The sequence below is a fragment of the Rhamphochromis sp. 'chilingali' genome, assembly GCF_963969265.1.
Source record: "Rhamphochromis sp. 'chilingali' genome assembly, chromosome: 20".
NCBI classification, from domain to species: Eukaryota; Metazoa; Chordata; class Actinopteri; order Cichliformes; family Cichlidae; genus Rhamphochromis; species Rhamphochromis sp. 'chilingali'.
The window spans coordinates 3,496,164-3,515,260 of record NC_137947.1 but is presented as its reverse complement, the minus strand read 5'-3'; the positions used below and the strand labels follow the sequence as shown (position 1 = coordinate 3,515,260).

General features: G+C 42.3%; 1 protein-coding gene across 4 annotated transcripts; it reads right to left on the bottom strand.

The window, feature by feature from the left end:
• Nucleotides 1-373: 373 nt before the first annotated feature.
• On the bottom strand, nucleotides 374-8,758 carry LOC308388139 (uncharacterized protein). 4 transcript variants are annotated; one of them, XM_080868666.1, is made up of 7 exons: nucleotides 8,610-8,758; nucleotides 7,066-7,134; nucleotides 6,904-6,952; nucleotides 2,899-3,924; nucleotides 2,584-2,739; nucleotides 1,675-1,767; nucleotides 374-1,400 (listed from the first exon to the last, which is right to left on the bottom strand). In XM_080868666.1, the coding sequence occupies exons 1-7, from the start codon at nucleotides 8,747-8,749 to the stop codon at nucleotides 1,089-1,091; spliced, it is 1,845 nt and encodes a 614-aa protein (XP_080724792.1). In that variant the 5' UTR covers nucleotides 8,750-8,758; the 3' UTR covers nucleotides 374-1,088. The 4 variants fall into 4 exon arrangements, with proteins under 4 accessions (XP_080724792.1, XP_080724795.1, XP_080724794.1 ...); XM_080868669.1 differs by lacking the exon at nucleotides 2,899-3,924; XM_080868668.1 differs by lacking the exon at nucleotides 6,904-6,952 and having other exon boundaries at nucleotides 8,610-8,675.
• Nucleotides 8,759-19,097: the final 10,339 nt, after the last annotated feature.

The following is a 19,097-nucleotide window of genomic DNA, read 5'->3' as shown; positions in this document are numbered from 1 at the left end:
TCTAAACAAATCATGTTAAATCAATCCATCTTGATTGTGTTGTTTCAACACTAAATATGTTTGTAAGTGTAACATAATTTAAACATTAACATTCAGTTAATTTGATTTTTATTCAGTTAACATGTTTGTACCAAGTTAGTCTAATTAAATTAATTTAAATTCATGTTATATTGTTTAAACACTTTGGCACATCAAAAGTCAGTCTTGTTACATGAACTAGTAAAATATTTGTTTGTTTCACCAATGTTAATCTTGTTGAATGAACAAATGTAATTTATGTCTGTAGTACTTACACCAATCATGTTTCAGTTAGTGTTTGTATTGCTTATGTAAACATTACTTTTAATTAAATTAATGAAACATACATAAATGATAACTTGCAAAACCATCTTTTATTTTGCTTGAACATTCTTAAAACAGTTGGCAGGATCCCAGTTCAGCCTAGCTTTCTCCCCTTTAACGATCTCATACCAAGACCACAGAACTTCCAGATCAAGACATGCTGACTGAAAGAAAAAATACAATAAAATAACCCTAACCCTAATAATAAAAATGAAATAAGTCTGTTGAATAGTTTGCAGACAAAAAATATTATCCCCAAAGCAACTTTCGTAAAATGTAGTAAAATATGCATTGCAAACAACAATATGAATTTTAACACAATTTAAAGCTCAGACATAACATTCAACATTACTATAATATTACAACATTACTATGTTGCTTGCATACATTAGTCCTCCATTTAATCAGGCTGTATCCATTAATAGTGACTTTATGCTATTTAACGTGTGGAGAAAACATTCAATTTTGAGCATAACTGCTCCACTCAAACAATTTGTGAAAACCAGTGTCCATTTGCCTTTGTAACAATTGCCATCTGGCAAAAATCTGTGTTTACACTTCAAGTGTATAAGACTTTAAGTTATGGACGAACAATCTTTGTGTAATAGCCACAGAGCAAACCACATAGTTTATATGAACATTTTATAACTTACAATTTTAAACTTTAAAACAGTAAACACATATTTGCATTGCAGAAACCTTGAAAAAAAAAATATCTGGCTTGCATGAGTCCGTTTCAAGCTCATTCACCCCATTAGCTTGTTTTTTAGGAACTGTGCCTTGGATGACAACCTCTGTCCATCCAGCTTCATGATAATCTTTTGCAAGACTTCAAAAGTGCATTTGAGCTCCGGTGGGTAGCTTAGGTTCAGACAGTATATCAGTCCAAATAACAGAGCACAAGCAATTGCAATGCTCCTCAAACCAGTGAGAACCTCCACGCCTTCAATCAGGACACCGATGTTCTCTGGGTCATCTCCAGGCTCCGCACCCTCCTGATGTATGACATACACTCCCATCACAGTTTGTTCCATGGCTTCAGTGTTGGCCTCAGTGTTCTGTGATGTAAAATATAATAATACATTTGTTTGAGTCTACATATGAAAAAAAAAAAAAAGGAATTCAGCAATCAGCGTGAATATGCTGATATATTTACTAAATTCTATGTCTCTGGTTTCACACCTCAGAAATTTGACATGAAACAAAACAAGGACCAATTGCAATATCTTTTATTCACACGTGGTGTCACATTTTACCATTTCATATATCGAAATTACCCATAACTCCTGGAGCAAATTACATAACACAGAACAACTTGTGAATATAACTGACCGTATATTCCTTCACAAGTTTCTCATGGTCTTCATTCAGGTAGACACACAAGGACTTCAGGATGCATGCTCGTCTTGTATGTATTGTGTCATCCTAAGAAAAAAGGGAATCCATAATGACAATATTTAACTTTTAGGCAGCAGTTTGAAAAAGGAATACTTAGTTTGGAAGAGTCCAAAAGGCCACATGGTAAATAGACTGGTTCTTATATAGCGTTTTTCTACTCAGAGCACTCAAAGCTGCCTTTATACAACAATTCATTCACCCAATCACTTTTTCTAAACTGTTTAAATGGCCTGTATTTATATAGCACTTTACTAGTCCCTAAGGACCCCAAAGCGCTTTACATATCCAGTCATCCACCCATTCACACACACATTCACACACTGGTGATGGTAAGCTACATTGTAGCCACAGCCACCCTGGGGCGCACTGACAGAGGTCGAGGCTGTCGAACACTGGCGCCACCGGGTTTAGTGCTTACTGTCTAACATTCATACACATTCACACTCCGATGAATGCATCGGTGAGCAACTTGGGGTTAGTATCTTACCCAAGGATATTTGGCATGCACACTGGAGGAGCTTGGGACCAACCCGCCAAGCTTCTGATTAGTAGCTGACCTGCTCTACCACCTGAGCTACAGCCACCTCAAAACATCTGTCTAAACCAAATCAGACACAAAATGAGGCAACACTAATGTTTTTTTTGGAGTTTTTTTCCCCATTTTGATCAAAATTAACCATACGATTTTATCAATTACTTATTAATATAAGACTGATGCTTATATAATTTGTATAAAATATGAAAACCTCTTAGGACTTTTGCCTACCATATGTATAGATATCTTTGCTCATAAAATTGCCAGATTATGGGCATAAAAAGTTCTTAAGCACAGATCTAACCCACCTTGGAGATGGCCACCATGATGTGTCTCATTTTTCTGCCAGCCACCCCACCTTTGCCTCGAAAGAGCTCCATCATGCGTGGAGTGTACAAGTCTAGCTCATAAAAGAATCTAGATAGCAGCGGTACTGTCGATATGCGCAGGAATTCCTTGTCAATCTGAAAAACATGAACAATGCACTTATAATATGCACCAGAGGAAGGACATACCAGGAATTATTAGCTGTTTTATCACTATGTTATGTCAATATTAGTGAAGCAAGAAATAACTGGTCAACCATGAACACACTATAAAAGTTAGACATATAGGACATGCACCTCTTTCTCGGTGAACAGAGCTGGCCATCTGCTTTTAAAATCTGCAATAAAGGGCTGTCCTTGAATAACTTCTTGCCTTCTGTACGAAAAAGTCTTCTGCATTTTCATTGTCACTATATTGTCATTGTTTCTCTTCTGAACCTCTGAAAGCAGTGCAATTCTCTCTTTTTCCAGGCTGTCAGTGGTTTCTCCTTTTGGATACTGCGGACAGTAATTGACTTCTGCTCTTCTAGGCTTTTTCACATTCAATGCTGCCTTACTTTTGTCTTGGGCCTTGTTCTTTAGTGAATTTACCAACACCTCAGCACAGCCCAGGCCTCTCAGTTTGGTCCGGACATTGGCCATTTTATACTTGAGGCTAATTTTCCAACCATAACAGCCATTAAAGGATCCCTGCTCCCTCAGACAAGGATGCTGTTTGACAAGGGCTTCTGCAACTTCATTCAGGTCATTGTCAGTTGGATAGACTTTAAATTTTATTATTTCTTCAGCCAGCCTTTCTAAAAGGTGGGATTTCAGTTTTGGTGAGGGGGTCAAATGAGTTCCACCAGCAATGAACTCAGCATTGGCCTTTTCAAGTTGCAGTTCAGCCTCATAGCTGAAATGAGGGACTGTGAAGACACTTGGCCACACTGACAGTCTTGTAGACGGTGATGAACCTGACGATGAAACGGGCCTTGTATTGTCTGTGTCTGAAGAGCTTGAAAAGGAATGTGTTGGACTTCGCACTGGTTGACATGTCACTCCATCTTCTGTAAAACTTTGCAACTGCACACTATCCAAGTATACAACCTTTAAAGTTGCTTTATCATTAATTTCAGAGATCGCAGTCAGATTTACAAAATCATTTCCGAAATCAGGATCTTGATATTGAAGACGAAAATCCTGTTGCACTCCAAAATTTGTCTTTATTTCCTGACACAATTCCTCAATGGAGTCTGATATCCCAGCTGGTAAAATTAGTTTCCTGGCATCATCTTCTCCGAGAATGATCCTCAGTCTTATGGGCTGGGGCATCATGCTGACCTGGACAAATATCAAATATTTAAAAAATAAATAAAGATGTACTCATTGACTATTGTGCGAGTGTGTGTAACAAATTCTAATGTCAACGATAATTTGATGATGTCACCTTGGCCTCGAGGAATTTTTTTACTGGAGAAGTGAATAGTGCATTTTCCAGATTTGTCTTGCATTCTTCTAATTAATGACAATTCTTGCATAAGATGCTTAAAAGAAATCTACTCTCAATAAATTAAGTAGCAATTGGTCTGCAAAGTATGATGTATTATTTACTGTGCCAGGTGATATAGGGGGAAAATACTTACAAACATCACTCCTGTTTACCCTGCAAGTTAGTGTGTCTCTTCAGAGTAACCAGACGCAGGCCTCCCACTGAATAGGCAGCTAACGGGTAGTCATCGAGTAGTTCCCCATGCTCAATCAGAGACACCTCTCTCGCATGTGACATGTCAAGCTCAAAAGCTCTGAAGTGCTCTCGATACCAAGCAGAGAACTTTTTTACAAAAAAGTATATTCTGCCATGCAAAATAAAAATCTGCAGAATTTCTGCAAACTCTGGCAAACCAAATATTTGCCCATGAACAACTATCATTCCTGTGCTGTAGTTCATGCCATTGTATGACACGCTTTTTGTAATATGGACATCAGTTTCATCTGGTAATCTTTGCTTTATAGCTACTGCGATATCACTTTTCAGAACATCAATTGGTACTGATGAGCCAACATTTACCATTAAAGGTGTCTTATGGTCAGAAGAGTGCAAGTCAGAGGCAATCACGAGCTGATGTTTTTTGGCAAGTGTAACAGGTATGTTCTTAAAACAGTTTGTATGGCGAGCAATTTGTTTAAAAAAAACTATGTTTCGCCTCAAATCTCATTGTCCATTTGTGGACAAGAGGCCCAAAATGCCGAATCAGAGCAGGGTAGTGCTCCAAATAATGATGTTTAGGGAGAAGACTGTTGTTTGGAAAAAGTTCTTGGTATCTCTGGCGATGTTCACTGATTTTACACTCAAGGTAGGAAATCGACTCATCAGACTGGACAGGGGCTACAACAAGCTCCACAATGTCCTTCAGATCCAAAACAATATGCCATGCAGGTTCATCCTCTGGAACAAGTGGACCAATAATTAGAGGCAACAAACGAAGCAGAGACCAATTTTCATGTGCATTTCCACCAATATTTTTTTTTAATGAGAAAGTCTGGGGAATTGCATGAGGCCGGTTGGTTTTATCTGCCCATTTATACTCAAAATTTTGGATCAAGATGTTAAGTTTTTCTAAGGTGAAATACTTTTTAGAGATTAAAAAAGAAAAACAATGTGCAAGCTCCACTGGTATTATGCCCTCTAGCAGATCATGTGCTACATCTGGAGGGTAGCCTGCAGTGACATGAAAATGGCTCAGATTCTTACTCAAAATACAATCTCGCTTAACTCCACAACAAGCACTTGCTGTTTCTTGTGCACGCTTCAAATGGAATTCATGAAGTTCCGGTGTTCTATGCTCAAAATCACCAGCAGTCACTGACTTTATTTCAGATTTTTTAGCTGTACAGAATCTGCATATGTATTCAGCAGAAAAACTTTCCACAAAACCTGCCAGCCCATGGGCTCCTAGGTTGTCAGCTATGACGCAGCTCACAGTTCCTTTAATACACTCGTTCAACTGACTGATGAACACACCATGTTGCTCCAAAGTTACCAGATCTCTCAAAAGTGGATCAAAGACTTTTTCAAACCCAAATGTCCTCAAATCTTCACTCTTGCAAAGGATTGCCAAATAAATGGATGAAAGGGCTGAATGAGAACCAGGTGGTAAATTGCCCAAGACCCAATATACACCACAAAGCTTGTGCTTTTTCCGTGAGGTCCCAAGAGGATTACAAACCTCAAAATCATCAATATAAAGGTTAATAGAAATTCTCAACTTCTCACCATCTAGAAAGCTATTTCTTTTATAATGCTCCCCATCTCGAAAAGATCTGTAAACCCTCTGATCACCATTCAGATTCTCTCTATTTTCTTGAGCTATTTGTTCTTCAATCACTCTATCCAGCAATTTATTGTGACTCAATATTTCCTGCAATAACTGTAATAAAGGGATGTACTGAAATGACTTCCTTTGGTCTATCGATAAAAAATACTCAACAGGCTCTACAACCCTAAAATTTTGTATGTAGTATAGTTTTCTTTTATAAGGAGTGGCAAGAGGGCCACACTTTCCCAATATTTTAGCCACAGGGTTAGAAACACATACAGAATTTGCAAGCTCTTCAATAACAGCCTGACTAATATGGAGGTTATGGCTCTTAAAAATTTCTGTAATTGTACGTTTTGTCAGAGGTACACTAGCTGAACTCAACAGAAAAACTAACTCCTCTAAGAACTCATCTAATCCTTTTGCTGGAACATGAAATATGTGTTCCAATTTCAACAATATTACTGCTAATTTCCGTTCAATTAGTTCGGGCTGATTTTCAACAGCACTATTATCACATTCTGTCACTGACTCACTTTCAAATTCACCATAGGATACATCTTCAGAACAGCTAGCCCTTACATTATCAGAGGACTCTATCACTTGAACTGGGTCCACACGTGTAACTACACTGGCTTTAAAATCTTTAAGTGTGTGTGGATGATGCTTCCTCTTTTTGTGTGTATAAAATGTATTGTAAATATTTGTCTTGAAAGGGCAACCAAGAAACACACAACTAACTGTCTCGTTACTTCGCAGATGTGTTCCAATATGGACAAAAAAATCTCTCTCAGAGAAGACGTCACTGCAGTCACATAACTCACATTTAAAAGTTACTGAACTTGAAGCTGTCTGTGTAAACTGAGATGAATGAGCTTTATAGACATGAGTGTTCAGTCCACTCCAAGTCTTAAATGTGCACGGACAATTAACATATATGCACAGATAATGTTGACCTATTCCGTAATGATGATGTAGTTTATAATGTTGAAGTAATTTGTACCTGCTGCTCTCTCTGGTAACACAATGCTTGCACTGCCACATACACGTCACTGATAAAAAATGAAATATGCATTAGAAAACGTCAAGGAGATTAAACTTCTGCATCATCCAAAAAAAATAAATAAATAACATAATAATAATAATAAGGCAAACATGAACTTACCATGTATTGTTGAGGAGGTGCATAAGAATCTCAGAGCATGGGAATGTGGCTTTATTTTGTGATGTATTTCTGGGGAGAGAAATTAATTAAAACAAAGTTATTACTCTGACAAATTTGTGTTAATATCTACATACTGTGAAATGTGAAGACTGTTACGGTGCGTACACACCGAACGCGATAGACGCGACCAGAGCTTCAGGTTTACATGTAAAGTCAATGGAGGAGCACGATGAAGCGCGACTGGGGGTCCAGCTAAACTTCGGAAGCAGATTTGCATTGAGAAAACGCTTTTCTGCCTACTTCACACGACTGACGCCTTTGAAGCGCGAAGTAAAATACGCACTGCAGTTTGTGTGGTGCATTTTGTGCATTCGAGCTTATCACGTCTACCGCTCGAGTTGGTAAAATCTGCGGGACAGCAGCTTCTCAAACTCGGCAAGGGACAGAAGGTGGTACAGCTGAAAGCGGCCGTCATCCAGACGGAGCTTCTGGAGCAAGTGGTGAAACTCACCAAACTGCTCACGCTTGTGGAAGACCTGATGGACCCAGGTACAGTGAGGACGTCCTTTAGGCACTGCTCTGCTCTCCACAGCAAATAGAGAAGGGAGACTCTTTCTTCAAACGCTAGATTGACAGCTGCCATTTTAATAACATACCGTCTGGCACTACTTCCTCCCAGATCTCTTCTTCATACGCGTGAAAATTGCATATAAACCTCGACCAGTTCATGCTGGACGCGCTTCGAGGTGCAAATGTGCACGAGATCAGCTAGGGGCATCTATCGCGTTCGGTGTGAACGCACCGTTAGTCAGCCTAATGCAGAGCACCAGAGAAACTATAACCCAAACAATTATCCACCTAAATCATTCTGAATTCAAAAATTAAGTGAATATATTACAAAAAAAGAAAATGCACATGCAATTATTGTGACAGATTTTATCTTACTCCTTGTTATTAACTCCCCTAAACGCTGGTTTAGTTGAATTAAACCTTTCATCAATCCAGTTAATGCGGTTGCCCGCGACTAAACTCCACTGACAAAAACAGGAATTTTAGATAGAGCATCATAAAACACTCATAAAATCACCAAAACCATGTCGGTCAGTCTTACCACTACTACCAACAATCACCAACTCCGGTTAAGCAGAAAGTAACCCTTCATTCATGGAGCTATATGCGAAGACGTTACGGCTCTACGCGGCTTTCCCGCTCTTCAAAGTTAGCTAACTCCAGAGAAGAAAAACAGTCCTACCAACGCAGATAACCATGAAACACACCTCATTCAAAGTCGACAGAAACAAAAACAAAAAAACGAACTTACCAAAATAACCTCATCAGTTTTTGCTCTGTTGCAACAATTAGCAACTCCGGTTAAGTTTTTAAAAAAAACATTAAATTCACCGACTTACATTTGAAAAATGTTTGGGTCTACAACCTCCCTGCTATATATAAATCTCCACACTACACAGGTAAAAAATTTTAACTAATAGTATTTATCTCTCACTCCACTAACCTAAATAAATATATCAAGAAATATTACTTACCTCACTATCAGGTATGCCAAAGAAGTAACTCCACGTGCGCTCGTTAACTTCTCAACGGACCTTTCCGCATCCGGTGGGCGTGGAGCATGCGCAATACATGACGCTATCAGAGCCTTTGGTTTGATGGACCTCATTCTCATTGGATTGCCATGAACGAATTTAACTCATCAAAGTTTTCTTTGATTTATATTCAACAAAAAAGAATGAATCATTTAATGAGCATAAAAATGATTTCTTCATGTGATGTAAACATATTACTACTTTGTTAATCAAACACATGCCCTAGTTGATTTTTTTGAGTGTAAGAACCAAAGTAGGCCTTTGGGGTTCTTAGATGAATTTGGTCCATCTCCTTCCACCTCTCTCCAAAAACACACCTTCCTTCTAGATTACTGCAATCCAGAATAATTTTCTGGATGGAATCTGGGATGAAAAGCTCAAATGAAGACTTGATGTCCTGCACATGAGTAACTGCCAGCCGTGTTGGCCCTGGCTGATCACAGTAACAGCTCTGCAGGGTGGCTCATTTCTTGGGCAAGAAGACCATTCAATTTCACCAGTTATTGACATCCATATTTCTTCACTTGCTGTCTGGTGGGCTTGTTCTGGTCCTGGAGCTGGCTGCAGATGGGGTACTCGTCTTCATTTTGTTACTAAATGGTGCTCAACCTCATCCTCTTCTTCAAAGTCCCTGTCAGACTCTGAATTTTCAGAAATGTGAAATATTCTGAAACCTCTTTGTCAACATCATCATCCGAAGCCCCTCTCTCTTCCAAAATCAATTGGATGGCCCTCGCAGCAGATAATATTTTGCCATCTTGATCAGTTGTGATAAGGAACCATATTGGCAAAGTCTTATTTATAGTATTATGCCCCTAATTTGCAGGTGGGACAGGGTATGAGAAAATAAAATTTGGATCCCTCAAGAAAGAGGGTAAAATGTGCAGGAATGTAAGAGCAGACGGTGTTGATAGTTGAATTTTCAACAATGTTGCAACTTTGTGCGCGAGCAGGAGGGGAAGAAAACACTATCAGCAGTACCAGAAAGGAGGAAGACAGAGTGTAGGAACACAGGACCTACACTTTCAACACTTTTATTAGACCTGGGTCCAGTGGACCCGAATACCTTGTATGTAATGTAAATGCGTGGGGGGAGGTACAGTATGAGGTCATTGAAAATTAGTTTGGATTTATGTTCTTCACAGAAAATAAGCCAAAGCCAATGAATTTCAGGTTGAAAAAATAATTAATTGTTTAATTTTTCTTTTGAAAAAAACTGAAAACGGGTCTCACAGACCCGAACACCATACAAGGGTTAAGTCCCGTCTTCTCTTTTAATATTGTCTATACTGTTCTGGAATGCACTGCACAGAAATATACTTAGCTTACTCTCTGTGTGTGTCTTGCTAAAGTCACAACACACAGCAGGGCACAATTATTCATGATTCACGGTCAGTATTATGGGACACGCCACTGGATGGCTCTGTTTCCTTTGGGGTACCTCTGAGAGCGCAAAGGATGATGGGGATCTACAGGGACATTCACGGAAGTGCTAGCTTGCATTGGTGTAATGTAGGTGTGCAATGCCATTTTTTGCTGCGTGGTCTGTTTTAAACGCAAGATGGGTAACAGTTAAGGCAACTGACTTCGCCGTTCATCTCAGAAGGATTCTGTATTCTGTTTTCTGCTGGATTAATGCACTGTATGTGTTTCAGTTCACACTTGTATTATAATATCTCCGTGGGTAAGAGGGAAAATGTACCTTTGGTAACTGTTTAAATTTGGCTCTGTATTTTAGCAGGAGAAGCCACTACAGTTATTTTTGCATTGCTAAATTTGTTTTGTTTCTGGATGGGTTTATATCAGTCACAAATTGACGCTAGACATCTTTGAGTTCCAGACGCTGATAAAGTTGGGAAAATAACCTCCAGCAGCAGTGGGTTACCAGTGCACAAAGCTGTTGCTGGATAAGAACTGTCTGTAACGATTTTATTTCCTTATTTTTACAACCTTTTTATTTTCTTCTGAGAGCTTACTTTATCATTCAGATCAAAAGAACCCCAAAGATAATCTGTGTTCTGGGCTGGTTAATTGAGCCAGGCCACAGTTGTGACAATAATGTAGCTAGTAATCAAAGTTTCATTTATGTCATGGGCTGTGGCTTTTTGTCATTATTAATTTTATTTGATGCTTTCTGTACTTCAGTTAAGTCTATACCTCTTTTATTTTGGTCCTCTTTTGTCTCGTGTGCCTTGTTGTTGCTTTGACTTCCTTTGTTAGTGTTTTACTTTGTTTTAGCTGTGTTTTGTTACCTTGGTGTTTCCACCTTCCTTTATTACGTTTGTGTGTATAGTCTTACCCTTTGCTCTTTGTCTAAGCTTCTATTACCAACCCCTGTAGTAGTTGGTGTCAACCCCTTGCAATATACGTCTTTTAGTTTGAATTCACGAGATACTGGCATCCATCCATCCATCTTCATCCGCTTTGTCCGGGGCCGGGTCGCGGGGGCAGCAGCCTAAGCAAAGAGGCCCAGACCTCCCTCTCCCCACCCACCTCCTCCAGCTTATCCGGGGGAATACCAAGGCGTTCCCAGGCCAGCCGAGAGATATAATCTCTCCAGCGTGTCCTGGGTCTGCCCCGGGGCCTCCTCCCGGTGGGACATGCCTGGAACACCTCACCCAGGAGGCGCCCAGGGGGCATCCTTGTCAGATGCCCGAACCACCTCAGCTGGCTCCTTTCGATGTGGAGCAGCAGCTGCTCTACTCTGAGCCCCTCCCGGATGGCCGAACTTCTCACGATATCTCTAAGGGAGAGGCCAGCCACCCTTCGGAGGAAGCTCATTTCTGCCGCTTGGATCCGCGATCTCGTTCTTTCGGTCACTACCCACAGCTCGTGGCCATAGGTGAGGGTAGGGACGTAGATCGACCGGTAAATTGAGAGCTTCGCTTTTACACTCAGCTCCCTCTTCACCACGACGGACCGGTGCAGCGTCCGCATTACTGCAGCTGCAGCCCCAATCCGTCTGTCGATCTCCGGCTCCCTTCTCCCATCACTCGCGAACAAGACCCCGAGATACTTGAACTCCTCCACTTGGGGCAGGAACTCATCCCCGACCCGGAGTGGGCACTCCACCCTTTTCCGGCTGAGAACCATGGCCTCAGATTTGGAGGTGCTGATCCTCATTCCCGCTGCTTCACACTCGGCTGCGAACCGTTCCAGTGCGAGCTGGAGGCCCTCACCCGATGAAGCCAACAGAACCACATCATCTGCAAAAATCAGAGATGAGATTCTGAGGCCACCAAAGCGAAAGCCCTCCGCCACTTGGCTGCGCCTAGAAATCCTGTCCATAAAAATTATGAACAGAACCGGAGACAAAGGGCAGCCCTGGCGGAGCCCATCACCCACCGGGAACGAGTCCGACTTATTGCCGGCAATGCGAACCAAGCTCTTGCAACGGTTGTATAGGGATCGAATGGCCCGTAGCAATGGGCCAGACACCCCATATTCCCGCAACACCTCCCACAGGACACCCCGAGGGACACTGTCGAATGCCTTCTCCAAGTCCACAAAACACATGTAGACTGGTTGGGCAAACTCCCATGCACCCTCAAGTATCCTGGAGAGGATAAAGAGCTGGTCCAGTGTTCCGCGACCAGGACGAAAACCGCATTGTTCCTCCTGTATCCGAGGTTCGACTAACGGACGAACTCTCCTTTCCAGCACCCTGGCATAGACTTTCCCAGGGAGGCTGAGGAGTGTGATCCCCCTGTAGTTGGAACACACCCTCCGGTCCCCTTTCTTAAAGATGGGGACCACCACCCCGGTCTGCCAGTCCACAGGTACTGCCCCTGATCTCCACGCAACATTGCAGAGGCGTGTCAACCAGGACAGCCCTACAACGTCCAGAGCCTTCAGGAACTCGGGGCGGACCTCATCAACACCAGGGGCTCTGCCAAGGAGTTGTTTAACTGCCTCAGTGACCTCGCCCCCGGAAATTGGCGGGTCATTCCCCTCATCCCCAGACTCTGCTTCCTCCTCGGAAGACGTGTCAGTGGGATTAAGGAGGTCCTCGAAGTATTCCTTCCACCGCCTGACAATTTTCTCAGTCGACGTCAGCAGCGCTCCGCCAGCACTATACACAGTGCAGGTAGAGCACCACTTTCCCCTCCTGAGACGTCTGACGGTTTGCCAGAATCTCTTCGAGGCAGTCCGAAAGTCTTTTTCCATGGCCTCTCTGAACTCCTCCCACACCCGAGTTTTTGCTTCAGCCAATGCCCGAGCCGCATTCCGCTTGGCCTGTCGATACCTGTCGGCTGCCTCCGGATTCCCACAGGCTAACCAAGCCCGATAGGACTCCTTCTTCAGCCTAGTGGCTCCCTTCACCTCTGGTGTCCACCATTTGGTTCGGGGATTACCACCACGGCAGGCACCAACCACCTTGCGGCCGCAGCTCAATGCAGCAGCTTCGGCAATGGAGACGCTGAACATGGTCCATTCGGACTCAATGTCCCCAGTCTCCCTCGGAATGCTGTTGAAGCTCTGCCGGAGGTGTGCGTTGAAGATCTCGCGGACTGGGGCCTCTGCTAGACATTCCCAGCACACCCTCACTACGCGTTTAGGTGCACCAGGTCTGTCCAGCGTCTTCCCCCGCCACCTGATCCAACTCACCACCAGGTGGTGATCAGTTGACAGCTCAGCCCCTCTCTTTACCCGAGTGTCCAGAACATATGGTCGCAGATCTGCTGATACGATTACAAAATCGATCATCGACCTACGGCCAAGAGCGTCCTGGTGCCATGTGCACTTATGGACACTCTTATGTTCGAACAGGGTGTTCGTTATGGCCAAACTGTGATTAGCACAGAAGTCCAATAACAGAGCACCGCTCGGGTTCAGATCAGGGAGGCCGTTCCTCCCAATCACGCCCCTCCAGGTCTCGCTGTCGTTACCCACGTGAGCACTGAAGTCTCCCAGCAGGACAACAGAGTCTCCAGGTGGAGCACCCTCCAGCACCCCCCCCCCCCCCCCCCCCCCAGGGACTCTAAGAAGGCTGGGTACTCTGAACTGCCACTCGGCGCATAAGCGCAGATGACAGTCAGGACCCATTCCCCGACCCTAAGGCGCAGGGAACAAACCCTCTCGTCCACCGGGAAAAACCCCAACGTACCGGCAGCAAGCCAAGGGGATATTAGGATACCCACCCCAGCCCGCCGCCTCTCACCAGGGGCAACTCCAGACTGAGACAGAGTCCAGCCCCTCTCCAGGAGACTGGTTCCAGAGCCCAAGCCATGTGTAGAGGTGAGCCCGACTATATCTAGCCGGTACCTCTCAACCTCACGCACTAACTCAGGCTCCTTCCCCACCAGAGAGGTGACATTCCATGTCCCTATTGCCAGTCTTGGCAGCCGGGGGTCAGTCCGCCAGGGCCTCCGCTCCTGGCCGCCACCCGGCACACAATGCACCCGACCCCTATGGCGCCTCCTGCGGGTGGTGGGCCTGTGGGAGGATGGGCCCATGTCTCCTCTTCGGGCTGTGCCCGGCCGGGCCCCATGGACTAAGGCCCGGCCACCAGACGCTCGCCCTCGGGCACCCTCCCCGGGCCTGGCTCCAGGGCGAGGCCCCTTTCCCGGGCAGGGTAAACTGTTCCCTCGGTGTCCTTTTCATAAGGGTCTTATGAATCGCTCTTTGTCTGGTCCCTCACCCTACTGAGATACTGGCATATACACAGCAAAATCTCCAGTGTTAAATTAACACTGGAGAGTGTCTATATCGGTCCACACCTCTGAGTGTTAAATACAACACTGTTGAGTGTTAAATTAATACTTTTGAAAGTGTTATATGTTTAAAAGTAAGCTAGTCAGTTTTGAAGATTAACAATGGCTAACACTGAGCAGTGCTGATTTTCTAACACTGGAATATTTCTAACATTTTGAGTTATTTTCCAGTGTTAGAAAAAAAAAACCCCAACTGGTTGCCAGTCACCACATGCAACCAGTTGGGGAATGCCCACTTTTCCTTAGCCATTGGTAGTTTCCAGATTGTTGCCAACTTGTGTGTAGGCCTGTGTGAATGGTGCTGTCTTTGCAGGCAAGAGAGAAGGGAGTCCAGCACGTTCTGCTACTATATGTATTATGCCATCATAAAGAAGACCTTTGATTTAATAATCAGGCACCCTTGCTGTCCCCGTCAATATAGCTGTGATATTAGATTAAAGATATTTTGTAAGTCTGGTGCTGCTACATAGTGTTTGTCCACTTTCTGTATTCTCATTGCCAGCTTAGCTGGTGAATATCAGAGTAGTGGTCACTGTTTTATCAGCATTTCTGAATCTCTTGTTCCTGTGAGCTAGTATCCAGTTCCTATGTGTGTAGTCTACATTTTGCATTTTCAAGATGATTATTATTTCATACAAACAAATATTTTATAACAACACACAACTATTAACTAATGTACATTTTACGCCATATGTCACGATATGTTATACAAATCCTTTTGACACAAATACTCATGGTTCTACCCTTAGGGTTATTCTATGATTACAATTTCATTGTACAATGAAATTGTAATCCATACAACGCCTGTCATAGGAAACATCCTCACATGTTTATATAATTTCTGGCCAAGAAATTTTTGTTTGTTGCCTGATGTTCATGTTTCTTCAGATATGGTAGAAACCCAGTTAGCAAACTAGTATCTTTCCAATTTTAAATTCTTATTTGGTCTGAAGGAGGCATTTGATGTCCAGTCCTTTTTCTGATTATTCAGAATATATTTAATATAGAAATAAGATACATTATTGAAGGATATCTGAGGCTAAATGATCATTGTTGTCAGCACTAACAACACATATTGTCATACATAATGTAAAAATACAAGCATCATGTAAAGGAACACACTTTATATTGCATGGGATGAAAGAGCTTGAATAAGAAGACCGTTAGCGTCAACATTTACGTCTTAATTTTCTGTTGAGCTCACTCAGCAGAAGTTATAAATAAAAGAAAGAATATTTTAGGTAATATTACTCATCAGCAAGGACATAAGCTGCACAACAAAGCCTCTTGGTAGCAGGTGCGAATATGTGTGTCTGTGGAGAGCGTTTCACAGGGTGAAAGAGAAAATGTGTGTGTTGCTGTCTGCATAATATGCTTGAGTGTGTTTATTTGTACACTGTGTGCATAGATGTCCATGAGACGGATGTGCGTGTGAGCGTGCAGCTCCCAGCGCCCGGCGGTGGTGGCCCGTTATTGAGCCTTTGAGAGGCAAAGAGGCTGATAAATTCAAACTCTTTGTGTAATTGTCTTTCGCATCTGAATACAAATCCCCACTGCTTATGATTCATCATATTTATTTTTTTATTTCCTCCGGCAACATCTTTTATTAGTTGTGCACTCAGCGGCGAGATTTAATTTCTGCAGGAGGGGACAACAGCGTCGGCTTGATGATTATTATTGAGAATGTGATACTACAGAGGCTGAAATAAAATCTATAGTGCATTAAAGTGACAGATTAGGAGGGGCGGAGGGTTCATTTACAAGTGTTAAGACATCAGTGGCTAATGCCCTGCAACGCCAAATAGCAATCCACCCTGGTCATTGCTTTGCAGGAGTGTGTTTGAGGAGAACAGCATGAGAGAGTGTATGAAGGGTGTGGGTGCATGCACGCGTGCGTGTGGGTGTGCGTCTGTGTGTCTGCTTGCAGAAGGAGTGAGTGTGTATGTTATGCTCAACAGGGAGCCTCTAGTGGAGATATCTGAGCATTGCTTGAAGGAAGGGAGACTGTGCAAGTCACAGAGAGATAAGAGCTGGCCCAAGATCTTAAAATTACTCAACAACATCAAACAGTGGAAATATATCCCCTGCTGCCTAAATACTCGGCTTGTTTTAAGGAAAACATGCTGTTGTGGAATATCAATGACATGATGAGCTTTGGTTGTGTTTTTTTGTTTTTTGTTTTTTTTTTGGGGGGGGGTTCGAGTAACATTTACACATAAGGAGAGTTGACAAATACCAGCAAGGTTTTTAACTATTGTAACTTGGTCCCCAATGATGATTATTGTTGAACATTACAAAACTATAGCAACCACTCAATTTCCTTTATGTCTAAAAACTACCATTCAATCTGGAAGAAAAAAAACAATGCATCACAATTACTTGCTCTAGTCAGACTGTTTATATGTATTTGTAGTTTTTTGTTTGTTTGTGTTATATGTTTGCAAGTCACAGTGGTGTGCAGATGACCATATCCATCTCTTTGGATGATGATGCAAAATGTTAAAAACGTCAAACAATGGCAAAGTGTTTTTTCAAACATCACATTGGATGAATAAAGAAAATGACAGAGAAAGGAGGACAGATGGAGCAAAGTTCGTGAATCAGGAAATAAGGGCAGCTGTGAAGAGGAGTGGAATGAGACAGATGAGATGCCTGTGGAGATGTCTAGGAGAGAGGGCAGTGGACTTTTTCACCACTATTTTGAGCTCAGGTGGGAGTATTCATAGACTTATAATGTTTGCAGACAACACTGTAATCTATAGTGGGAGTAGAGAGCATGGATGTGTTTGTGGATGGTAGTCTGGGAAGGTGGAGGGATGCACTAGAGAGAAGAGGAATGAAAGTCAGTACATTTATGTGATTGAGAGGGAGACAGGTGGAAAGGCAAATATGTAAGGAGTAGAGAGATTTAATAAAATTTTGTAGAATGGATTGAAAATCAGTACAACAGAGAGACTGCTCAGGTTGAGCCATCTGGAGACAAAGTTAGAGAGGGAAGACCTGTTCAGAGGAGGGGTAGTGGATATACTGGACAAAGGATGGTAAAGACGGAGCTGTCAGGAGCAAAAGAGAAAGACTTCAGAGGAAGTTTGTGGATGTTTTTGAAGGAGTACATGCACAGGATGAGATGGAGGTGATCCCTAAAGTGGGCAACCGAAAGACGAAGAACAACATCACAATGAGTTCACAGTACTCAAATGAATTCGACCATCACCAGATCTCAATCCAATAGAGCAGCATGCTATCATATGTCCAACCCTTATTAGACAGCATGCCATCTGCAATCGTCCACTTATATATGCAAATGTATCAAAGTTTAAATCCACCCAAATTAACTGGGCTCTGAAACCTTTTTCAGACAAAGTTGGTTTGTTAATTGTTATACTCTGAGAGACTGCTAGAAAAAAAAAGTACAAAACACCCAGTAAGCAAATACAATCTATTGCTGAGACTGAGTATAAGAGGACTGATGTGGACAGAGGTGGCTGGAAAAAATGCTGTGTTTCACTTTTAGCAGCACTGGCTGTCCCAGCTTTTGGCTCTGTCAGTGTGGACAGCCGTGCCAAAACAATCCGGAAACTGTTCCAAAGCTCAGCACTTCTCTACACAGGTAGTACTTACGTTATCAGAGTGACATCACAACAACTATCACTGCACCTTCATTCAAATGTTGCTGAGATTTAACAGAAATTTACAAAAATTTTTGAGCATACACAATAAATGATCACAGTTTAAACACTAATTTTAAGATTACTGAAACAGGTTGAACCCTATTCCCATGTTTAAATGTGGATTTTTTTTTTACCCCAACAGTCTTTGAAGACAAATTAAGTGACTTTTCATTTTCTTAATTGCACCAGAAAGTCTTTTGTGATAAAACCAAAGCAAATGAAACCAAAACTAACTACCTCCATGCCAGGATAGCATGGACAATGGATACTTTGGACTCCTTGATAACTTTTACCACTTCTGGCATTTTTTTTATGTCATTTACTGAAATTAGTAGCACAGTAACTGTTGCCTTTATGAAGAGTGACCTGCTGACATCTTTCTGAGACTTCTTTTACTTCTAAATGGAAGATAGAACTATCATCATTTCTACAAAAAAGAAAGAAAAATGTCACTGCAATTCATTCTCAAACATTGGTGTTTGAAGCTGGTTGAGAATGATGACAATGGACAGTCGTGAACCATCTGCATGCGCATCCTCAGTAAATGACTGAATAACAATGGAGACACAAGAAGAGGAAGATGAAATTAGCTCTAATGATATAATGGCTGCTCTCTTTAGAGCTGACATGTTGAGTCACTCTGCGACCGGTCAAGTCGCATCGATTTTCATCAGGGGTAGAAACCTGATCTACACTCGGTCCTCTTTAACCAACTTGTCTCTCTCTCAGATGCCCCCAGATATTTATGTCTACTGTCTGATTCTGCCAAGCGGGGGCTTAATCAGATCCAGAATGAACACCATTAGTATTCAAGCCAGCTGCTGGGAAGAAAAAAGAGATAAAGTGAGCTAAGACACTGAGCAGGAGAGTAGACGAGGACCGAGCGACAAAAAACATGGAGGGCAGAGGCACATGATAAAGCCACAACAGAATGTGTTAGAGCACTGATGAGGGATGAAAAGCCACATGACTTCAAATGGTTTCTGAAAGTGAAAGAAGGTTTTGAAAGAAGTGTATTGTGTCACTAAAAACATTTCTTTGAG